Genomic DNA, 17,664 nt, shown 5'->3' with positions numbered 1-17,664 from the left:
ATAACCTTTTTGTCTGCATATCAACAGCGTATGTCTTAAATTTTGCAGATAGAAAATAATTTTTTCCAGTATTTTTTTTACATGTATTGATAATCCACACAGATGGCACACCAGCACAGTGATCAATGTGACTAGGCAGGTGTTCCTTATTATAGGACAATAAACGAGAATTCTAAAATGTGCCATTTTTGCTGAGCAACATAATGCCCCAGATGTCTCAGGTTTTGCGTAACCATGTCATTGGCATGCAGAGATCTCCGCTAGCTGCTGCTAGGGTCATAAATGTCCATTTCTCCACCATAAGCTGCCTCCCATGCCAATTTAGAGCTGACAATATGTCCAACTGCCTCACCATTGCAGACCACATGGCCTGCATGCTCACCAGACTTGTCACTCATTGAGCATCATTGGGAGGCCCTGGATTGGCGCATATGACAGTGTTCCAGCTCCCACCAATATGAGGCGGGTTTACACAGAAGTTGAACAGTAGGACAGCCTTCCGCATGCAATAGTCAATAACCTAATGAACTATATGCTGAGGAAATGTTGGGCTGCTGCCGGCAAATGGTGGCCACTCACAAAGAAATATGGATGTTCAATTGCATGAACTACCTTATTTTTCAGGGAATCTGTAACCACGAGACCCCAATAAAACCATTTCAATGAAGAATTCTGTCTTAACCTGGACATAGATTCAAATATGAATTTAGGATTGTTTTTGTTCTCTTCTATTAGTCTCAAGAGATTCACAGACCTGGCAGTCACTAGTGCTTGTCTAATGGCTCTAGCTTGTGTAAAGCCTCTTTATGTTCACACGTATGATCAGAGTACCCGTGCGCAGGTTTCTTGGACCAGCACATTTGCGGGTCCTTGAGCAAGGCCCTTAGCCCCCTAGCCCCCAGCTCCCTGGGTGCCCCAACAGGTGGCTGCTCTTTGCGGACAGCTTACTTACTCAAAGAGCAAGTTGAAGGAGGCATAAAAAGACAATTTCCTCATGGGGATCAATAAAAGTGTCAATTATTATTGTCATCTCTATGCTTTATTTTCTTAAGTGGAGCTACAAGACCAAGAGTGCTGCGAAACGATTTTTCTATGTTCACGGTTACCCAGATGGCCAAAATGGTCGATTACTAGGTAACCAAGCAATGATGACCAAAATCAGGTCAGAAAATACAAATTTACCGGTCGATCTACGTTCTTACCTTCACTGATGCTCACAAGCTTTGGATAGATACAAGTGGCAAGAAATGAGTATCCTTTGCAGAGTGTCTGGGCTCAGCCCTAAAGAGAGGATGTGGAGCTCAGACATTCGGGAGGAGCTCAAAGTAGAGCCACTGCTGCTTCACATCAAAAAGAACCAGTTGAGGTGGTTGAGATGTCTATCTAGGATGCCTCCAGGACACTTCCATGGGAAGGTGTTTCGGCCATGTCCAACCAGGAAGAGGCCTTAGGCCAGACCCAGGACATGCTGGAGAGATTATAACCCTGCATACATTGTTGTCCCTATGACCCGACCCTGGATAAACTGCAGAAGATGGATGCATGCATGCATGCATAAATGATATCAAAAACATCTCCTATGAATCTTTTGAGTCTCACAAGAATTGCCTAGCAACCGCTTCAATCGAACATGCCGCACTTGCTAGCTTGTCAATTGCCAAGAGATGGCAACAGAGATGGTTAAAATGATGCTTCATGAACCATTTGCTGGATTCTATTCACTCCACTAGATGGTGCTCTTGGTTTTCTTTGGGGCATGGTTTGAACCTTTTTTTTAACAGAGAGCACCATCTAGTGGGGTCAGACATAAGCCATAGCCACAATGTGGTCAGGCATGCACACAGCTCAAATACAAGTGATTGTGGTATGCAGAGGGACTCTGGGGGCAGCATGGGTACAGACAGCTTACGAAAAGCAAATGTAAGTGAATAGAAAAGGTTGCTTTGTTATTATATGATAATTTGTCAAAATGGAGGGGAGCAGTGCTGATGAACATTCTGGCTACAAAACAGGGACAAGTTTCCCAAAAGCACCCTGGCTCAAAGATCATCAGGTAGTGCCTCTATGAGTATTTATGAGTCTTCCTCTACGTCCTGCATTTCAGAAATTCAGGTGCAGGCCCTGCAACTTGGTGTGTCTACCTGCAGCATGTAAGCACAAGAGAGCACAACTTGGAAGCAGGAGTATCATTATTTTGTCTGCAAAAATTTATTCTGGTGAAATATACTGATGCATTGAGTCGCAACCTTGATAATCAATTCATTACAATGCATAAATGTATCTTTACACCCCTAATCTGCTTTATATGGTTTCCCACGCCATGTAGTATTTACACGACTTGCTGTACCATTTTGTATAGGTGCCCAGGTACCTTCTCCCCCTGCTCCGACCAGGGCCCAGGTACCTTCTCCCCCTGCTCCGACCAGGGCCCAGTTACCTTCTCCCCCTGCTCCGACCAGGGCCCAGTTACCTTCTGCCCCTGCTCCGACCAGGGCCCAGTTACCTTCTCCCCCTGCTCCGACCAGGGCCCAGTTACCTTCTCCCCCTGCTCCGACCAGGGCCCAGTTACCTTCTCCCCCTGCTCCGACCAGGGCCCAGGTACCTTCTCCCCCTGCTCCGACCAGGGCCCAGTTACCTTCTCCCCCTGCTCCGACCAGGGCCCAGTTACCTTCTCCCCCTGCTCCGACCAGGGCCCAGTTACCTTCTCCCCCTGCTCCGACCAGGGCCCAGGTACCTTCTCCCCCTGCTCCGACCAGGGCCCAGTTACCTTCTCCCCCTGCTCCGACCAGGGCCCAGTTACCTTCTGCCCCTGCTCCGACCAGGGCCCAGTTACCTTCTCCCTCTGCTCCGACCAGGGCCCAGTTACCTTCTCCCCCTGCTCCGACCAGGGCCCAGTTACCTTCTCCCCCTGCTCCGACCAGGGCCCAGGTACCTTCTCCCCCTGCTCCGACCAGGGCCCAGTTACCTTCTCCCCCTGCTCCGACCAGGACCCAGTTACCTTCTCCCCCTGCTCCGACCAGGGCCCAGGTACCTTCTCCCCCTGCTCCGACCAGGGCACAGGTACCTTCTCCCCCTGCTCCGACCAGGGCCCAGGTACCTTCTCCCCCTGCTCCGACCAGGGCACAGGTACCTTCTCCCCCTGCTCCGACCAGGGCCCAGTTACCTTCTGCCCCTGCTCCGACCAGGGCCCAGTTACCTTCTGCCCCTGCTCCGACCAGGGCCCAGTTACCTTCTCCCCCTGCTCCGACCAGGACCCAGTTACCTTCTCCCCCTGCTCCGACCAGGGCCCAGGTACCTTCTCCCCCTGCTCCGACCAGGGCACAGGTACCTTCTCCCCCTGCTCCGACCAGGGCCCAGGTACCTTCTCCCCCTGCTCCGACCAGGGCACAGGTACCTTCTCCCCCTGCTCCGACCAGGACCCAGTTACCTTCTCCCCCTGCTCCGACCAGGGCCCAGGTACCTTCTCCCCCTGCTCCGACCAGGACCCAGTTACCTTCTCCCCCTGCTCCGACCAGGGCCCAGGTACCTTCTCCCCCTGCTCCGACCAGGGCCCAGTTACCTTCTCCCCCTGCTCCGACCAGGGCCCAGTTACCTTCTGCCCCTGCTCCGACCAGGGCCCAGTTACCTTCTCCCCCTGCTCCGACCAGGGCCCAGGTACCTTCTCCCCCTGCTCCGACCATGGCCCAGTTACCTTCTCCCCCTGCTCCGACCAGGGCCCAGGTACCTTCTCCCCCTGCTCCGACCATGGCCCAGTTACCTTCTCCCCCTGCTCCGACCAGGACCCAGTTACCTTCTCCCCCTGCTCCGACCAGGGCCCAGGTACCTTCTCCCCCTGCTCCGACCAGGGCCCAGGTACCTTCTCCCCCTGCTCCGACCAGGGCCCAGGTACCTTCTCCCCCTGCTCCGACCAGGGCCCAGTTACCTTCTCCCCCTGCTCCGACCAGGGCCCAGGTACCTTCTCCCCCTGCTCCGACCAGGGCCCAGTTACCTTCTCCCCCTGCTCCGACCAGGGCCCAGTTACCTTCTCCCCCTGCTCCGACCAGGGCCCAGTTACCTTCTCCCCCTGCTCCGACCAGGGCCCAGGTACCTTCTCCCCCTGCTCCGACCAGGGCCCAGTTACCTTCTCCCCCTGCTCCGACCAGGACCCAGTTACCTTCTCCCCCTGCTCCGACCAGGGCCCAGGTACCTTCTCCCCCTGCTCCGACCAGGGCCCAGGTACCTTCTCCCCCTGCTCCGACCAGGGCCCAGTTACCTTCTCCCCCTGCTCCGACCAGGGCCCAGTTACCTTCTCCCCCTGCTCCGAGCAGGGCCCAGGCTCATCTGACAGTATTGGGAGTATTTTTCTTTCTACTGTGCCATTCTTGCCTTCTGTTATATATGCATATTTCATAAATTCATATTTTACTCCGTTTCAAAGGATGCAATGTTTCCAGTGCCGATATTTACCAGAAAGCACTGTGAACGAGCGCGCCATGCTGTACTGTGGTGTTGCTGGTGGGACACTCTTCTGGCCAGCAGTGCTCTCATAAGTATTGCACTTTGTCTGTACACATGCCACTGCACTTCTTTGCCATTCTGGACACTATGGAGTGCACAGCTGTTTTTACTGGTAAATATTCTGCACATTGTGGGGGATTTAATAGCCACAGATAACAGTCCGCTTTATTCATAAGTACATCCTTATCAACACAAGCTTCCCGCGGATCTTACTGGTGGAAAACCGTCCCGTTGTGGTTTTATGGCACGCACTGCAGTTTATGTGCACTTGAGAGATGTGCTCCATTAAGATTATTGCAGTGTTCCAGAGCTTACTCTTCCATTAAGCTTTTCAAATCAAAGATTAAGTTCGTCCCACCAGGCCGAGGAAAAATATGGTGGTTGTTTTCTAACCCAAAGCAGGGAGTTGTGTGTGTGTGTGTGTGTGTGTGTATGACTTGTCACCCTCGCTGATGGAGTGTGCTGGTGTCAGAGGGCTTCATGCATCCGTCAGCCTGACTGGGGACGACTGACAGACGGTGGCAAGGCCACAGAGAACCGCTGGAGTCAGGGGAGGGAACAAAGACTATGATTTATGCCTGTCTTCTACAGGAGAAAAAAACAAAAAGTCTCTGTGACATTAGTTTATGTCCCATGTTAACCTAGCGGACAAAACTAATTAGTCATTCATCAAAAAAAGTGAATTGAATTAATGATGTTACACCGCAGAGGCTATGTGATTTCACTGTGAATTTGCTGAACATTATTCAGCTTTTGTTAAGCTTTTCCACATTCATTACTTGTCTCTCCCTTCCTTTGTTATGGCTCTTTTCAAATGGAAGACCAGAGTTAATTCCATTGGGATTACACTCCGAAGTGGCCATGTCCTTTTAAAGTCTACAATTTAGTGTAACACCTTAAACAACTTTATTGTACACAGCTCAATTTATGACATGTTAATTATAAACAATTGTATTAAGTATGACACACGTTGCTTAAATATCATGACTCTCTGCAGGGGCTTAGACTTGGGTATAGACGGTGGAACGTGACTCTACCAGTACTACCAGTACAGAATACTCTGTGTTTATGGGGGCGGGGGGGTTTGGGGCTGATTTTGTCTAAACCAAACCTATGACCTTGACTGGCTGAAATCCAACAAATATCTTCTTTGCACTTGTGTATTTATGTGATTGCTGTTCCTGATCACTTTCTGTGCCTCATGGAGTATGTGTATACCAGAGGAGAGGGGTATAAGAGTATTCCATCTATTGTCTCATAGCTTATCATAGTCAGACTCAGAGGGGCCTAGAGTCTGTCTCAGGCAGTTAGGCTTAAGCTTAACAGCAATCCTAGCCCTATCTCTAACACTAATTCCCAAGCTGAAACTAGACAAACCGTAACCTTAGATGGCAACACCACCCCTAGCTCAACCCAGACTCTAACTCCTACCCTAACCTTTGAATTAAATCTAATAGCACACCTACTTCAAATCCAAACCTTATTCTGAATGCCAAACTTATGCATAATCCTTAACCATAAAACCATATCTGAACCTTGCCCTCGCTTTACTCTAATGCTAAACATCATGACTCAATCCTAAAGCCCACTCTGACCTTAACCATAACCCTAACCATAACCCTAACACTAGACTTGACCCTGATGCCAACATCAATCCATCCATCTAGCTTCTCATCATGAGCAGGATCATGGGGAATCTGTAGCCTCTCCTAGGTAGTATAGGGTACCTGGCTAGGGAGCACCCTGGGTGGAATAGCAGTTTATCACACGGAAGAGACATGCTCACAGGGGAGAGACCACAAGTAATTTGTCAGTTAGGGTAACTGCATGTCTTTGGCATTTTGGAGGAAACTGGAGTAGAAGTAGGACTGAAAGCACCAACCGTGGAGGTGCAAATGGTTTTGGGAAGACTCCACTGCAGTGTAGTGATAGGAAAGGAGAGCACAGTTTCAACACTTGATGCTTTAGCGTGGTAACTCAAAAATTATTTGAAGTATATTTCTCAAACTTTGCAGACATTGCATGTGTCAGTGACTGGAACTGATCAAATTTTGAGACAAATCACCCCAAAACTGAAGTACTGCTGCTTAGTGGCAGCGAAGGGAAGGGTGACTGTAGACAACATTTGAACTGTGAATGTGATAAGTCACAAGTTTTTAATGGATCTTATTACGGCTTCATAAAAACATTCTGTGGATGAATAACATCTCATTTCATGGGGCAACAAAGGAAGGAAACAGCGGCTGCAGAAGACACTTGGTTTTCTGAACACAGTAACTCTAAAAGTATTTTATGGATCATTTTCAAGCTTTGCAGTCACATGGGGGAAATACGGGAGAAGATCTGGAACTCATCAAATGCTGAGACAGATGGCACCAAAACCGAAGTAGCACTGCATAGTGATATTGAAAGAAAAGGACAGTTTTAAAATTCTAGATTCCTTTAATGTGATAACTCGGAAAGTATCTGTAAAATCTTTGCAGACACATTGTATTGATGAAGATCTGAATCTGTTCAAATTCTAAGACAAAATTAAAGCAACAGCACTTGTACCTGTATGAGTGTCTGTTTGATATTAGTTACCAGTCGTTACCATTGGCCCCCTGTGACCCAGAAGGATAAGCGATTTGGACAATGGTTGGATGGATGGATAGTTACCATTGGTGTGTCTGTTACAGCTCTAACTAATATCACTGATAAGGTTGGTAATGAGAAAGTAAGAAATTAAATATAAATATTTACACATGTAAAGAATATAAGTAATATAAATGACATTTTAAGACAGGACATTAAGACATAGAAGACAGAGAAATACAGTTAACCACTGAGTTAATGGGGAAATATTGTGATAATTGACATATAAGAGAAATGTGCAATAAATGAATAGGTGTAGTTTCAGAGTCGCCTGTCATATCTAGGACTTGGCGCATTCAGGTAAAAACACATAGATTGGTTTTCACATTTCCAGCTGACCCATCCAGTAAGGATTAGCTATGGGGAGAGATTGTCTGTAGAATGCAATGTTGTTCTTCTGACAGCATCATTTCTAGTTCTACATTGATGTGCATTTTCTGTAGAAGTCGTTTTGCATTACATGCTTCTGTTCCTTACAGATCACTTGCTATAAATTTTTCATTGACCCGCTTGAATACCCAGGTATGCTGTCTGAAAGTTCTGGTCATTCCTGCCACAGGCTATGGGATTGGACTGCCGCAGAACTCCCCCCTTACCTCCAACGTGTCGGAATACATCAGCCGCTACAAGTCAGACGGCTACATGGACATGTTGCACGACAAATGGTACAAGGTGGTCCCCTGTGGGAAAAGGGTCTTTGCCGTCACAGAGGTGAGACCCTCGGAGCAACAACCTGAAGGGTAACCCGACCCGGAAATCGCAGGACACCTTCATCTCTGTGAAAAGCCCCACAGATATGATGGTGGAGGCACTGCATGACGCATGGAGCAGGTCGGGAAGGAGTGGCTTATCGGGGGTGGTGGTGGGGCAGGGACAGGGTCAACGAGGCACAGACTTATGCAGATCTCTATTCTGTGGCTATTGTGGCTATTTCATAAGGGATGAAAATAACAGGGGCGCTGCTCATATCAGGGACTGGATGCACGCTGCCATCTAGGTTACTTGGAGTAAAACAAGACAGAATACAGCAATGAACAAGATTCACAGCAATTCACAGGGGCAGACAAAACAGATCAGTACACAAGATCAATAGTCAACTGATCCCCAAATGGGCCATCAACCGTGCTCACCCTCCCATTCGCTCGCACTGCCTGCAGTGTCTTTTAAGTCAAAACTAAACTCTAGAACTTTTGAACACCCATTCCTAGGTAACCTTTGTGAAGGCTGAGAATAGAAAGAGGGGGACTACGTCAGTGTAACTTCAGAGGATACTGGCTTCCACAGGTTTCCCTGGTTACTATGCAACAGTGGAAGCTTAAAGCACTATTGTTTTTGATTTATTATTTTTAGGAAATGATGATCTGTCCCTTAGCCTTAACATTAAGAAAGACTGCTGCCCTCATTACTTTTCTGTTACTCCATGCTGCTCTGTTTGAACTGATATGAGTGTCAGATCTAACTCTCACTAACCCCAAAGCTGGAGTGAGTGCTGAAGGGTATATCAAGCACCACATCTCCAGACTGAGCCCTGACTCACTCCAACTCGCTGCCAGGACGTGCCCCGCTTCCTGGCCAATGGCCTGCGTTCTCCTGCAGATAATTTGTGTCATAATCTAATCAACCAACGTGGACTGGTTGCTCTCCTGACACCTTGGTCCCTCGTGATTCTCCTGCCAAGGTGATGCTTGTGTTGTTTCTTGGTGGCTCTGTGATCATTCAGACCCCATGAGCCTACAGACGAGTTTATATGAAAGTATTAGGACGACTCCAGCAGGAACATCAGAGACCAACAAGTGATTTTGCCATCTGTGCGAAGTGACTCCCAGCATCTTCATCATTAAATCATCTTTGTGTTTCTTGCCAGGAATTCCAATCACCTATGCTAATGTTTATTTCACGCAAGGCTGTCCCATCTGTGAGCCTCGAGGAGGAGCTGAGAAAATAAGATGACGTGAGCTTCTCTCACAGGAGCTACGCGGGAAGAAACTTCAGTTTCCTCAAGTTTTTTTTTTTCCATTTATTGGCCAGTACCAGATGAAAATAAGTAACTATTGTAAAAGCCTGGGAAGCTCCTCACAGATTCTAGGTAGAACAATGGATACTAAAAATGAAAACCTTGATTTCTTGACAGGAAAAGGGGTCAGTGAAGCATTAAATAGCTTTAATCATCCGTGACAGAACTTGGAGGAGTAAATCTGTAGCTATAATATCCCTGTGCCCCTTGCGATATATAGGTTAGAGAACGATGAAAGACATCAGCCTGGCAATTTTTTGTTACACTTAAAAAAACTGAGTCTGTTCTAAAAAGATTATCCCTAATTTAAATTTTAAATCCTTTTACTCATATAATATCGCAGGCTAGAAATGGGCCTCGAGGGTGGGGGGCGAGATGCCTGGAGCTTTTAATGGTGTGGGGTGGACAACTGCAAGCCAGTCAACAGGCTCTCATGGGGGCCTGATGGGCTGGGTGCTGGCAAGCAGGGAGCGCCGTATATCACATGGGGGGGCTTGCGCGCCTGTCGACACCCTTGTCAATGGTTCCTGAAGCCTGCCCAGGATTAAATGGAGATCATTTCTGTGAATGGCGAGCTCAGCTTCCGGATCCTGACACGGGGGCGGGGTCAGCACTTCTGGAACAATCCGCCTGCACGCGTGGCCACCAAGTCCCAGTGATGACCTTTTTTGTTGATGTTTAACAGCAGCTCCATCTGAGTGCATCGGGAGAGTTTGGACCCACTGTGTTTGCCCCGTCAAAGATCAGGTCGGTCCTTGGAACGGCTGAATTCATTTCAGTCACCAAAAAATATGCACTAAATGAGCTTGGATCATGAGTAATCCTAGTGGATGTTGAGTGAAAAACCTTTGCTGCAAAGGAGCCATTTCTAGACGTTTTCCAGATACATTTCAGACATGCATTGTGAAGGTTATACCGTTACCAGTGCCATATTTGACATATCATGAGAAGATCAGACTGCAGTCATATGACTCGGTGACCGTGAAGAAAGGATCGTCTCTGTCTGTGGCGGGATTTCAGTTTTTGGTGTTGAAAATCTCCTTTTGAATTTGTTAGATTTAGTCAGCAGGATTTCTCGTCCCTAACCCAGCAAAGCCAAGCCAAGCTATGAAAGATTCATCATAAATTTCAGGATTCTGCCAACGGAGAGCCAGTGTATGTGGGCGCAAGCCTATACTGCCCCCTAGAGCTTAAAATGGAGAACTGACTTGGGATAGCTGGATCTCTGCTGTGAGGGGGGTGGGTTAGCTAAGTCCCTGAGGAGTGCAGAGTGAGGGTCAGTCTCCTGCTTCACCTTCAAACTGTGAAGCTTTGGGTAACTGGAAGACCAGTGTCTTCCTGAGCAGTGTATAGACCTGTGTGTCCATGCTGAGGCACCTGTCTCCCTCTCCTCACCCCCTGTCTCCCTCTCCTCTCCCGGCAGACCCTGCAGATGGGCATACAGCACTTCTCTGGGCTGTTCGTGCTGCTGTGCCTGGGTGTGGCTGGAGCACTGCTCACGCTGGCCGGGGAGCACGCCTTCTATCGCCTCGTCCTGCCCCACATCCGCCGCCGGCAGAAGTTCAAGTACTGGCTCCACACCAGCCAGGTGAATTGGGGCGTTTCCGGGGAGATCAGAGCGCCGCTTCACATCTGTCTGCGCATCCATTTGCATTGAAGGCCTCCACGGGGCTTTCCAGGCGGTCGCGTACCCACTCTCTGCATTTACAGAACTCGTTACCCACAATGCACTGGGGTTCTTCTGAACCTGAAAGTCTTTAATAACCGTATCAGGTAAAATCCTGTTACTCGCTGCAGCATGTGAAGCACAGGCCATACCCTGGCCTGTCAGGCTGACTAATGGAATACCATAACTTACATTATGGAAGTAATCATATTAAAAGGAAAAGCTACATTATATAAAACATGATATAGCTGAAGGCTACAATTTTGGATGACTACAGTATAGCCTGAACAAGTTAGCAAATGTACCATAATAAAGGTTTAATGGAGGTACCAGGCCAACTCACACAGCTTAAGATGAGGGAACTTACTGGAGTTATTTATTCTGGGTGTTATACAGGCAAACAATTAAATATGAACATTCCCAACAAGAGGGAGGTGTGGAGGCTCAGTGGGTAACAGCACAGCCCCCCACCTCCACTGTGTGTTGCATGGTCCCCCTCTGTCATGTGGGTTTCCTGTTCCTGAACTATTTCTCTGGCAGCTCCCCTGGAGGTGTTGTTGAGTATTACAAAAACAGGACCTGAAAATATGTTATTTGCATCACAGTGACAGAAGACATCACTGAAACGCTGCATTCACACATGGTTAACAATGACAACACATGTATTATGACACTAACTTAGTGCAAGAACACTTTAAATTTCATTTTAGTATAGAATCCTAACCCTTTTCACTCTTCTACTGCTGACAACATGATGTTAAAGTTTATCTTTGACATATATTTTCCATAATAATAATTTTCAGGCTTGTGGTAGCCATATTGTTCAAGGTGTGTACAATATCTGTTATACATCACAGATCCTCAAAAAAAATTTTTACTGTCAGACTTTCGTTGAATGATCAGTTTGGAGATGTGTGCGGGTTTGGTAACTTTCTCCAAAAGACATTGTTACAAAAACCCTGAAAGTTATAATGTTTATATTGTGAAAAACATTTTACAAATGTGTGCCAAGAAACACAAGAATTAAGATGAAATTGTTGGAATCCATTGTAGATTTTTTAAGTTAAAAAATTGTAAAATGGTGAATACAGATTCCAACATGGCAGACACCTATGATCATTGAGGAAATTAGTGACGTGTATAGTGAGTGAATGGTCCTTCAGTGAAATTGGGTCCATCCCAATGCCTCCGCTAAATATTTCATCTAAATGATGAGACCAATGAAATGCTGGATTTTAACTTCAGAAATGACTGGAATGATACCGGCACCATGCTGCAAGTTTTATTAACAGGTTTCCCACGTTTGACTGGAATGAGTGTCAGGAATATTCAGCTGATTTATGGCATTAGGATCGGCAACGAGGGCAGATCAGAACTTTGGTAGTAAAGGTGGTGAATTTAGTCAAATAATATAAAGCAACAGACACTAAAGCTATGGGTAGGATGATGGCAAGATGGCCAGTTAAGTCTGGGATGGACCAGTGAACAGTGGGATGCAGAAACGCCACAGACCGTGCAAAGAAGACATGGACACACTCTTATGGGACAGCGACAACATTTTAATGCTAGAAACATAACTTAGAATCAGAGCTTTGGATCAGCACTGTGTCAGATAACACCAATGGGACCCACTGCCCAGCAAAACGGCACTTTTCTTACCCACATTTCCTGTCATACCCGCAGTGGTTCTTAAATCATACTACAGTTTGCAGTCCTATCCAGCACACCCGTGCTTACCCATTTGAGCACATAGGGCGCCACCTGCTGTTTAGTCAGACAAACTGCAAGCGAAACCTTTTCAGCCTCCCTGAACTACACACATTCCCTGGGCAGGATTACCAGCAAGAGGGGAAATTAATTTTTAGGATGGTGTCGCTTCAGAAAATTAGAAGAGGAGAATTTAGTTTCTGGTTGATGTCAGCATTTCATTCTGTCTTTCAGAAAATCCACAGAGCATTAAACATGACCTATGAGGATGTGAAGAGGCAGCGGGCCAATGCAGAAAAGAGGTATCGGCTCTGCAAAGTATCATCCAGCTAATTACCTTGCCAGCTGTGCCAGACAAGCCACTCTGTGTCTCAGACTTTTATGGCGTTTTACACCAGTTTTGCGTTACAACAAACTCTTGACTGCATTAATGTTATTCCGCTGTCACACCTCACATGGTTGCCTTTTGCGTGTCTTTTCCCAGCTGTAACATACAGAAGGCGCAGCCCTCGCCTCCTGCCCCACCTGCACCACCAACAGGTGGTGCCGCCACCACCTCCACCACAATCACCAGCACCAGCGCCACCAAATGGAACAATGAATACAGCAAGGCCTTACGGGAGCCTAAGGATAACAAGAGGGTCCACTTCAACCTGGAGACCCTCAATAGCCGCCGTCTCCAGGCACAAGCTACGCCTGAAGTGCAAGGAACTGGCGGAACCAGCAGGGGGACGCTAACCTTGCCTGTGTGTGAGAATGGGGGACCTGGGCTGAGCCTGCTGCCACCCTCGGCCTCCTCATCCTCAGGCCTGCTACCCCAGGAGGGCGAGCTGCAGCAGCTGCAGGAGCAGATCGAAGAGATGAGGGGCCAACTGAGAACAGCCCTGGCCCGGAGGGCTGAGCTGCAGACCTCACTGGCCCAAGAAAGAGTGGCCCAAGCCACGGTGGTGACACAAACCCCCCCTGCGAGGCTCCTGGCTATGCGCGCCCCTCCCACCAAAGAGAATGGCAAGAGGTGATGGTGATGAGGCAAGGGCTCCCGCAGGCCGTGGCTCGAGAGCTCAGCTAGGCCATGAAGACCTTGCGGCATGCCTGAGATGGACCGCCATCTCCATCCGGCAGGATCCGCCCTGGACTCTTCCCTGGGACGCTGGTGCCCACAGTCAACTCACTGACTCTCTCCATACTATCCAGGGCCCCAGAGAGGAGATATGAGGCAGAGCAAAGCACTTTCTGGAAGAACATGAGCCCCTGGCTCAAGCTGATCGACAGTCCCGCTTCAGGATGGGCTACCACACTCACACGATTCACTCCTCAGACTCAGACCATGGCGGCAGACACAAATACTGACCCCAGACTGGTGAAAACAGAGATGCAGCGGCGAGCCGCTGTTATATGATGGATGGAGGGTCAGGGTCATGCCGGGGATCAGCCGCGAGAGATAACAGTCTCTGCCTGACCATGCGCAGATGGCTCACACTTATGCAAACTCACAACGGCAGCCCGGGGTCTGGACTCATGAGGAGCCGTGGGCTCAGAGACCTGGAGCATCTTTTTAAGGTGTCATTGTTTCATACTCCAGTATGGACTGGTGATGTTCTCTGGCTTTGACTCCCCCACCCCCAATAAACATTGTCTTATTGAAGTATGATCAACTGGAAATTCTCGCTGTATTCATCAACAGTTCAATGTCTGAAGCTTGATGGTATGAGAAAAATACAGGCAAAAGATAAAGGGGAGAAAAAGGGGACAGTGGAGTAAGGAAGGTAAAGGGGAAAAAGTAGGCAAAGGGGAACAGAGAGGAATGGGGAGAGAGAGGGCAAAGGGGGAGTGGCAGGAGAAAAACAGGGGAAAGCAGGAGAAAAACAGGGGAAAGCAGGAGCATAAAGGGGAGTGGGGAGGAAAAAGGGGGAGCAGAGGGGGGAAAGGAGCAGAGACAGGAGTGGGGATGGGAGAGGGGAGGGAAAGGGGGAGGGGAGTGGAGGGAAAAGGGGGGAAACGGGGGAAGGGAGTGGAGAAAGAAAAGGGGGACCAGATAGGGGAGAGGGAAAGGGGGTGAGAGAGGGAAAGGGGGGAGACGGGAAGGAAGTGGAGAAGGAAAAGAGGGAGCAGATAGCGGAGTGGAGAGGGCAAAGGGAGGCAGAGAGTGCCAGGAGAGAAATAGGGGAAGGGGGAGCAAAGACGGGAGAGGAGAGGGGAATGGGAACCAGAGGGTAGTGATGCTGCAAATTTACAGCACATACAGTGGTGGGCAGGGTTCTGCTATTCCACTAACCACTAATGAGAGAAACTAACTTTTTCATTAGCGGACTAGCATTTCTGCCAACTTTAAAGCCGTTAAGTGTACCAATTAGCTTCTGCTAAATTTAGTTCCGCTAAATGTAAATCTGCTGACAGATAAAGTGAATAAAATTTTACAGTCAAAAAACTTTGTAAACTCTAAAATCAGTCATGGAAAAATTTGAGACCACAGCACAATTTTTTGTTTCACTCATTTCTCAATTAATGGGTGTGCGTAATGGGTATAATATTGTTTTTTTTTTTTTTTTTGCAAACTGCAGTCTGGTTGTTCCCTGTTTCTCGTTAACGAAGGGCTTCTTCCTTGCTTTATGGGACTTCAGTCCTGCTTCTAGGAGCCTGATATGAACTGTCCTAGCAGTGCACCTCACACCTGCACTTAATGCTTCCCAGTCCTTTTGAGGGTCACTTGATATCATCCTACGACTCATGAGAAACTGTTGGATAAGTTTACGGTCGTCTCTGGCATTAGAACGTCGCTACCAGCCTTTACCTGGCTGGTTTCTGGCCGTTCCCAGCGTCTCCTGCTCCACCTTATTCTTGTGTCCTGCTGTCTTAGAAATTTTGAACCTGGAAGCAACCTGCCAGCAGAACCAGGATTTTAAAATGCAGATTTGTTTAAAAATATAGTGATCTCTTTTTTTCACAGCTGTATTTGTTCCTGTTTGTTCTGAGAATGTCTACAAGTCTATCTGGCACGTAGTTGTTACTATGTGTAAATACTAGATGTAATTGGTCGATAATTTGTTGGATTTAAGGTAGTCTAGGCTAAATGTAACTGAATGAAGTCCAGTTAAACTGCAGAACTCAGAACTAAGAGAAGAACAGATCTGTATCACAAAGCTGTATCACAAATGCTGCTAAATATCCCTTGGTAATCATTCTAGTCCGACAGATAGGACTTAGGTGCTAGAGAGATAAAAATTTTAGTGCTCTATATCTGCTTTTGAGGGTTTCAGAGGCAAAAACCAAACTGAAACTGAATAAATACATGTTAGAATTTAGCATTAGCTTCCGCAGATGTTTTCAGTGGTTTATCGGTTTAGCATTATTGAGTTAAACTTTGGAGTTAGTGGATTAGCAGTTATGTAAGCTAACTTCTCGGTTAGCTGCGCCCACCTCTGGCTACATAGCGCCTCTCACTTACGCATAGGTACACTGGAAGCACCGTTACAGAGGAGTATGCCTGGATATGGGAAACTCAAGAGTAACGAATTATTGGACAAGAACACACATTATTGTGGGGTCTGTACTGTCAGAACTGCACAAGGCCACTATGGAACTTCTCCCTTAAACACACAACTTTGCCAAGTAGCCATCTCATACAACTGATGTACCTGCTGTACCAGATGGCCTGGTCTGGGTTTGTGTGTTTGCAGAGTCATTACTGGGGCCCTATGAGTTAAAGACTCCTCCTACTTCAACCAAGTAAGTAAATGAAATCAAGCAAAAAAAAAAAACTGTGGTAAGTAGAGGACAATGGTGAGTACAGAGACTTTCTTCTCTAGTTTTTTTTTCCTCTTTACTTAATTGTTAAATACATTTGAATGATAGGAAAAATGTTATCCATCACAGATTCAATGATTGCATTACAATGTCTAAGTTCTACAAGAAAGAGCGACAGGCTACAATCATAATGCCTTCTCTCACATAACAGACAGGCACTGAAACATAAACCTTTGTTAGGGCTGTGACTCGGTACTCATTAGCGAGTGACACACACCTGGACAGGGTTGTCATATTGCACTGTTTGTTGCCACTCCTGAATCACTAAACATTTATGGGCTCATTGCATAGCCATTTCTGAAAATCGCCACTCTTCAACGAAAAATCCCTCACCTTACTTGGTGACTCAATGGACAGGAATAGTGTAAGGCATAAATCTAGGTACAGCCGAGTGGACACAGCCATTCCAACCCCCTGCATTTACGATTCTGGCTTGAGGGCGCCCCTGCATTCTGTAGCGTGGAGCCTTCATCTTTCACTAAAGAACCCACCAGGAATCACGTTTAGCACAAACCTGAGACAGCGTTTTAAGACCACCCACTGCTTGAGGGGTGAGACCCACCATGACCCACATGCTGACAGGGTATTTAGAGACAGAAAAGCCACACCTCCACCTAGATGATCCCAAAAACAGGGGCATGTTCCGGGTGAAGTTAGCAGTTACACGGGTACGGTGGGGCAATTGGGAGTCATTTCAATATACAGTAATCTAAATACGTATTTTATATACCATTTCCATTCATTTGAAAAGCAAACTCCAGTAGTAAAATAGGACTTAATTATTTTAGGGATATTGTCACATATACAGTGCAACATACTTCCAGTTAAACACAAGTTCACTTTCCCAAACCGTTCTAAATGTTCATTCACTGCAGCTGAGCAACACATCACCAACCCAGAGCTCACAGACACTGGCCAGTCCTAGCCGGGGATGAGAGAGGTCAGCGTATGCTGACAGGGCTATGGTGCGATGGTGGGACGCATGTAAGGGCGTGCTACGGACGGACAGTCTAATGGAAGATGAGGATGCCATCTCGCAGCATTCTCCCTGCTTCAAACCAAACTAAAACCTAACCAGTGATAATCAAGCAGGTGCTGGTTTTCCAGTTACACTAGGGCCTCTCCTGGCGGCTGGCTGCAGTGAGCACTGGAATCGGTAACGCTGGACCCCTCCAGGTCAGGACACAGGGGAATGAAGCAAGACACGACTCCAGCATGAGCACAGCGAGGGTGCACCCCAGAGGTGCAGAAGCCCAGAAAGGTGCGCACATGCAGAAGGCCCGCTTGCAAGACAGCGAGGCCCCCAGCCGGCTTCACATAGACACTCTGCTCTCTGCATCCC

The 17,664-nt window shown here is 47.6% G+C and overlaps 1 protein-coding gene across 1 annotated transcript in view; it reads left to right on the top strand.

Moving 5' to 3' along the window:
- Window positions 1–14,169, top strand: part of grin3bb (glutamate receptor, ionotropic, N-methyl-D-aspartate 3Bb) — a 77,209-nt gene extending 63,040 nt beyond the window's left edge. The window contains exons 6-9 of the mRNA XM_048976063.1: window positions 7,691–7,842; window positions 10,569–10,733; window positions 12,753–12,820; window positions 13,003–14,169. Coding sequence (XP_048832020.1) covers window positions 7,691–7,842; window positions 10,569–10,733; window positions 12,753–12,820; window positions 13,003–13,537 — 920 coding nt within the window. The 3' untranslated portion in view covers window positions 13,538–14,169. The remainder of the gene's footprint in view (window positions 1–7,690; window positions 7,843–10,568; window positions 10,734–12,752; window positions 12,821–13,002) is intronic.
- Window positions 14,170–17,664: the final 3,495 nt, after the last annotated feature.

The sequence above is a fragment of the Brienomyrus brachyistius genome, chromosome 15 (assembly GCF_023856365.1).
Source record: "Brienomyrus brachyistius isolate T26 chromosome 15, BBRACH_0.4, whole genome shotgun sequence".
Taxonomy (NCBI): Eukaryota; Metazoa; Chordata; class Actinopteri; order Osteoglossiformes; family Mormyridae; genus Brienomyrus; species Brienomyrus brachyistius.
The sequence above is the reverse complement of the archived record's forward strand: the minus strand, read 5'-3'. Positions and strand labels throughout refer to the sequence as shown.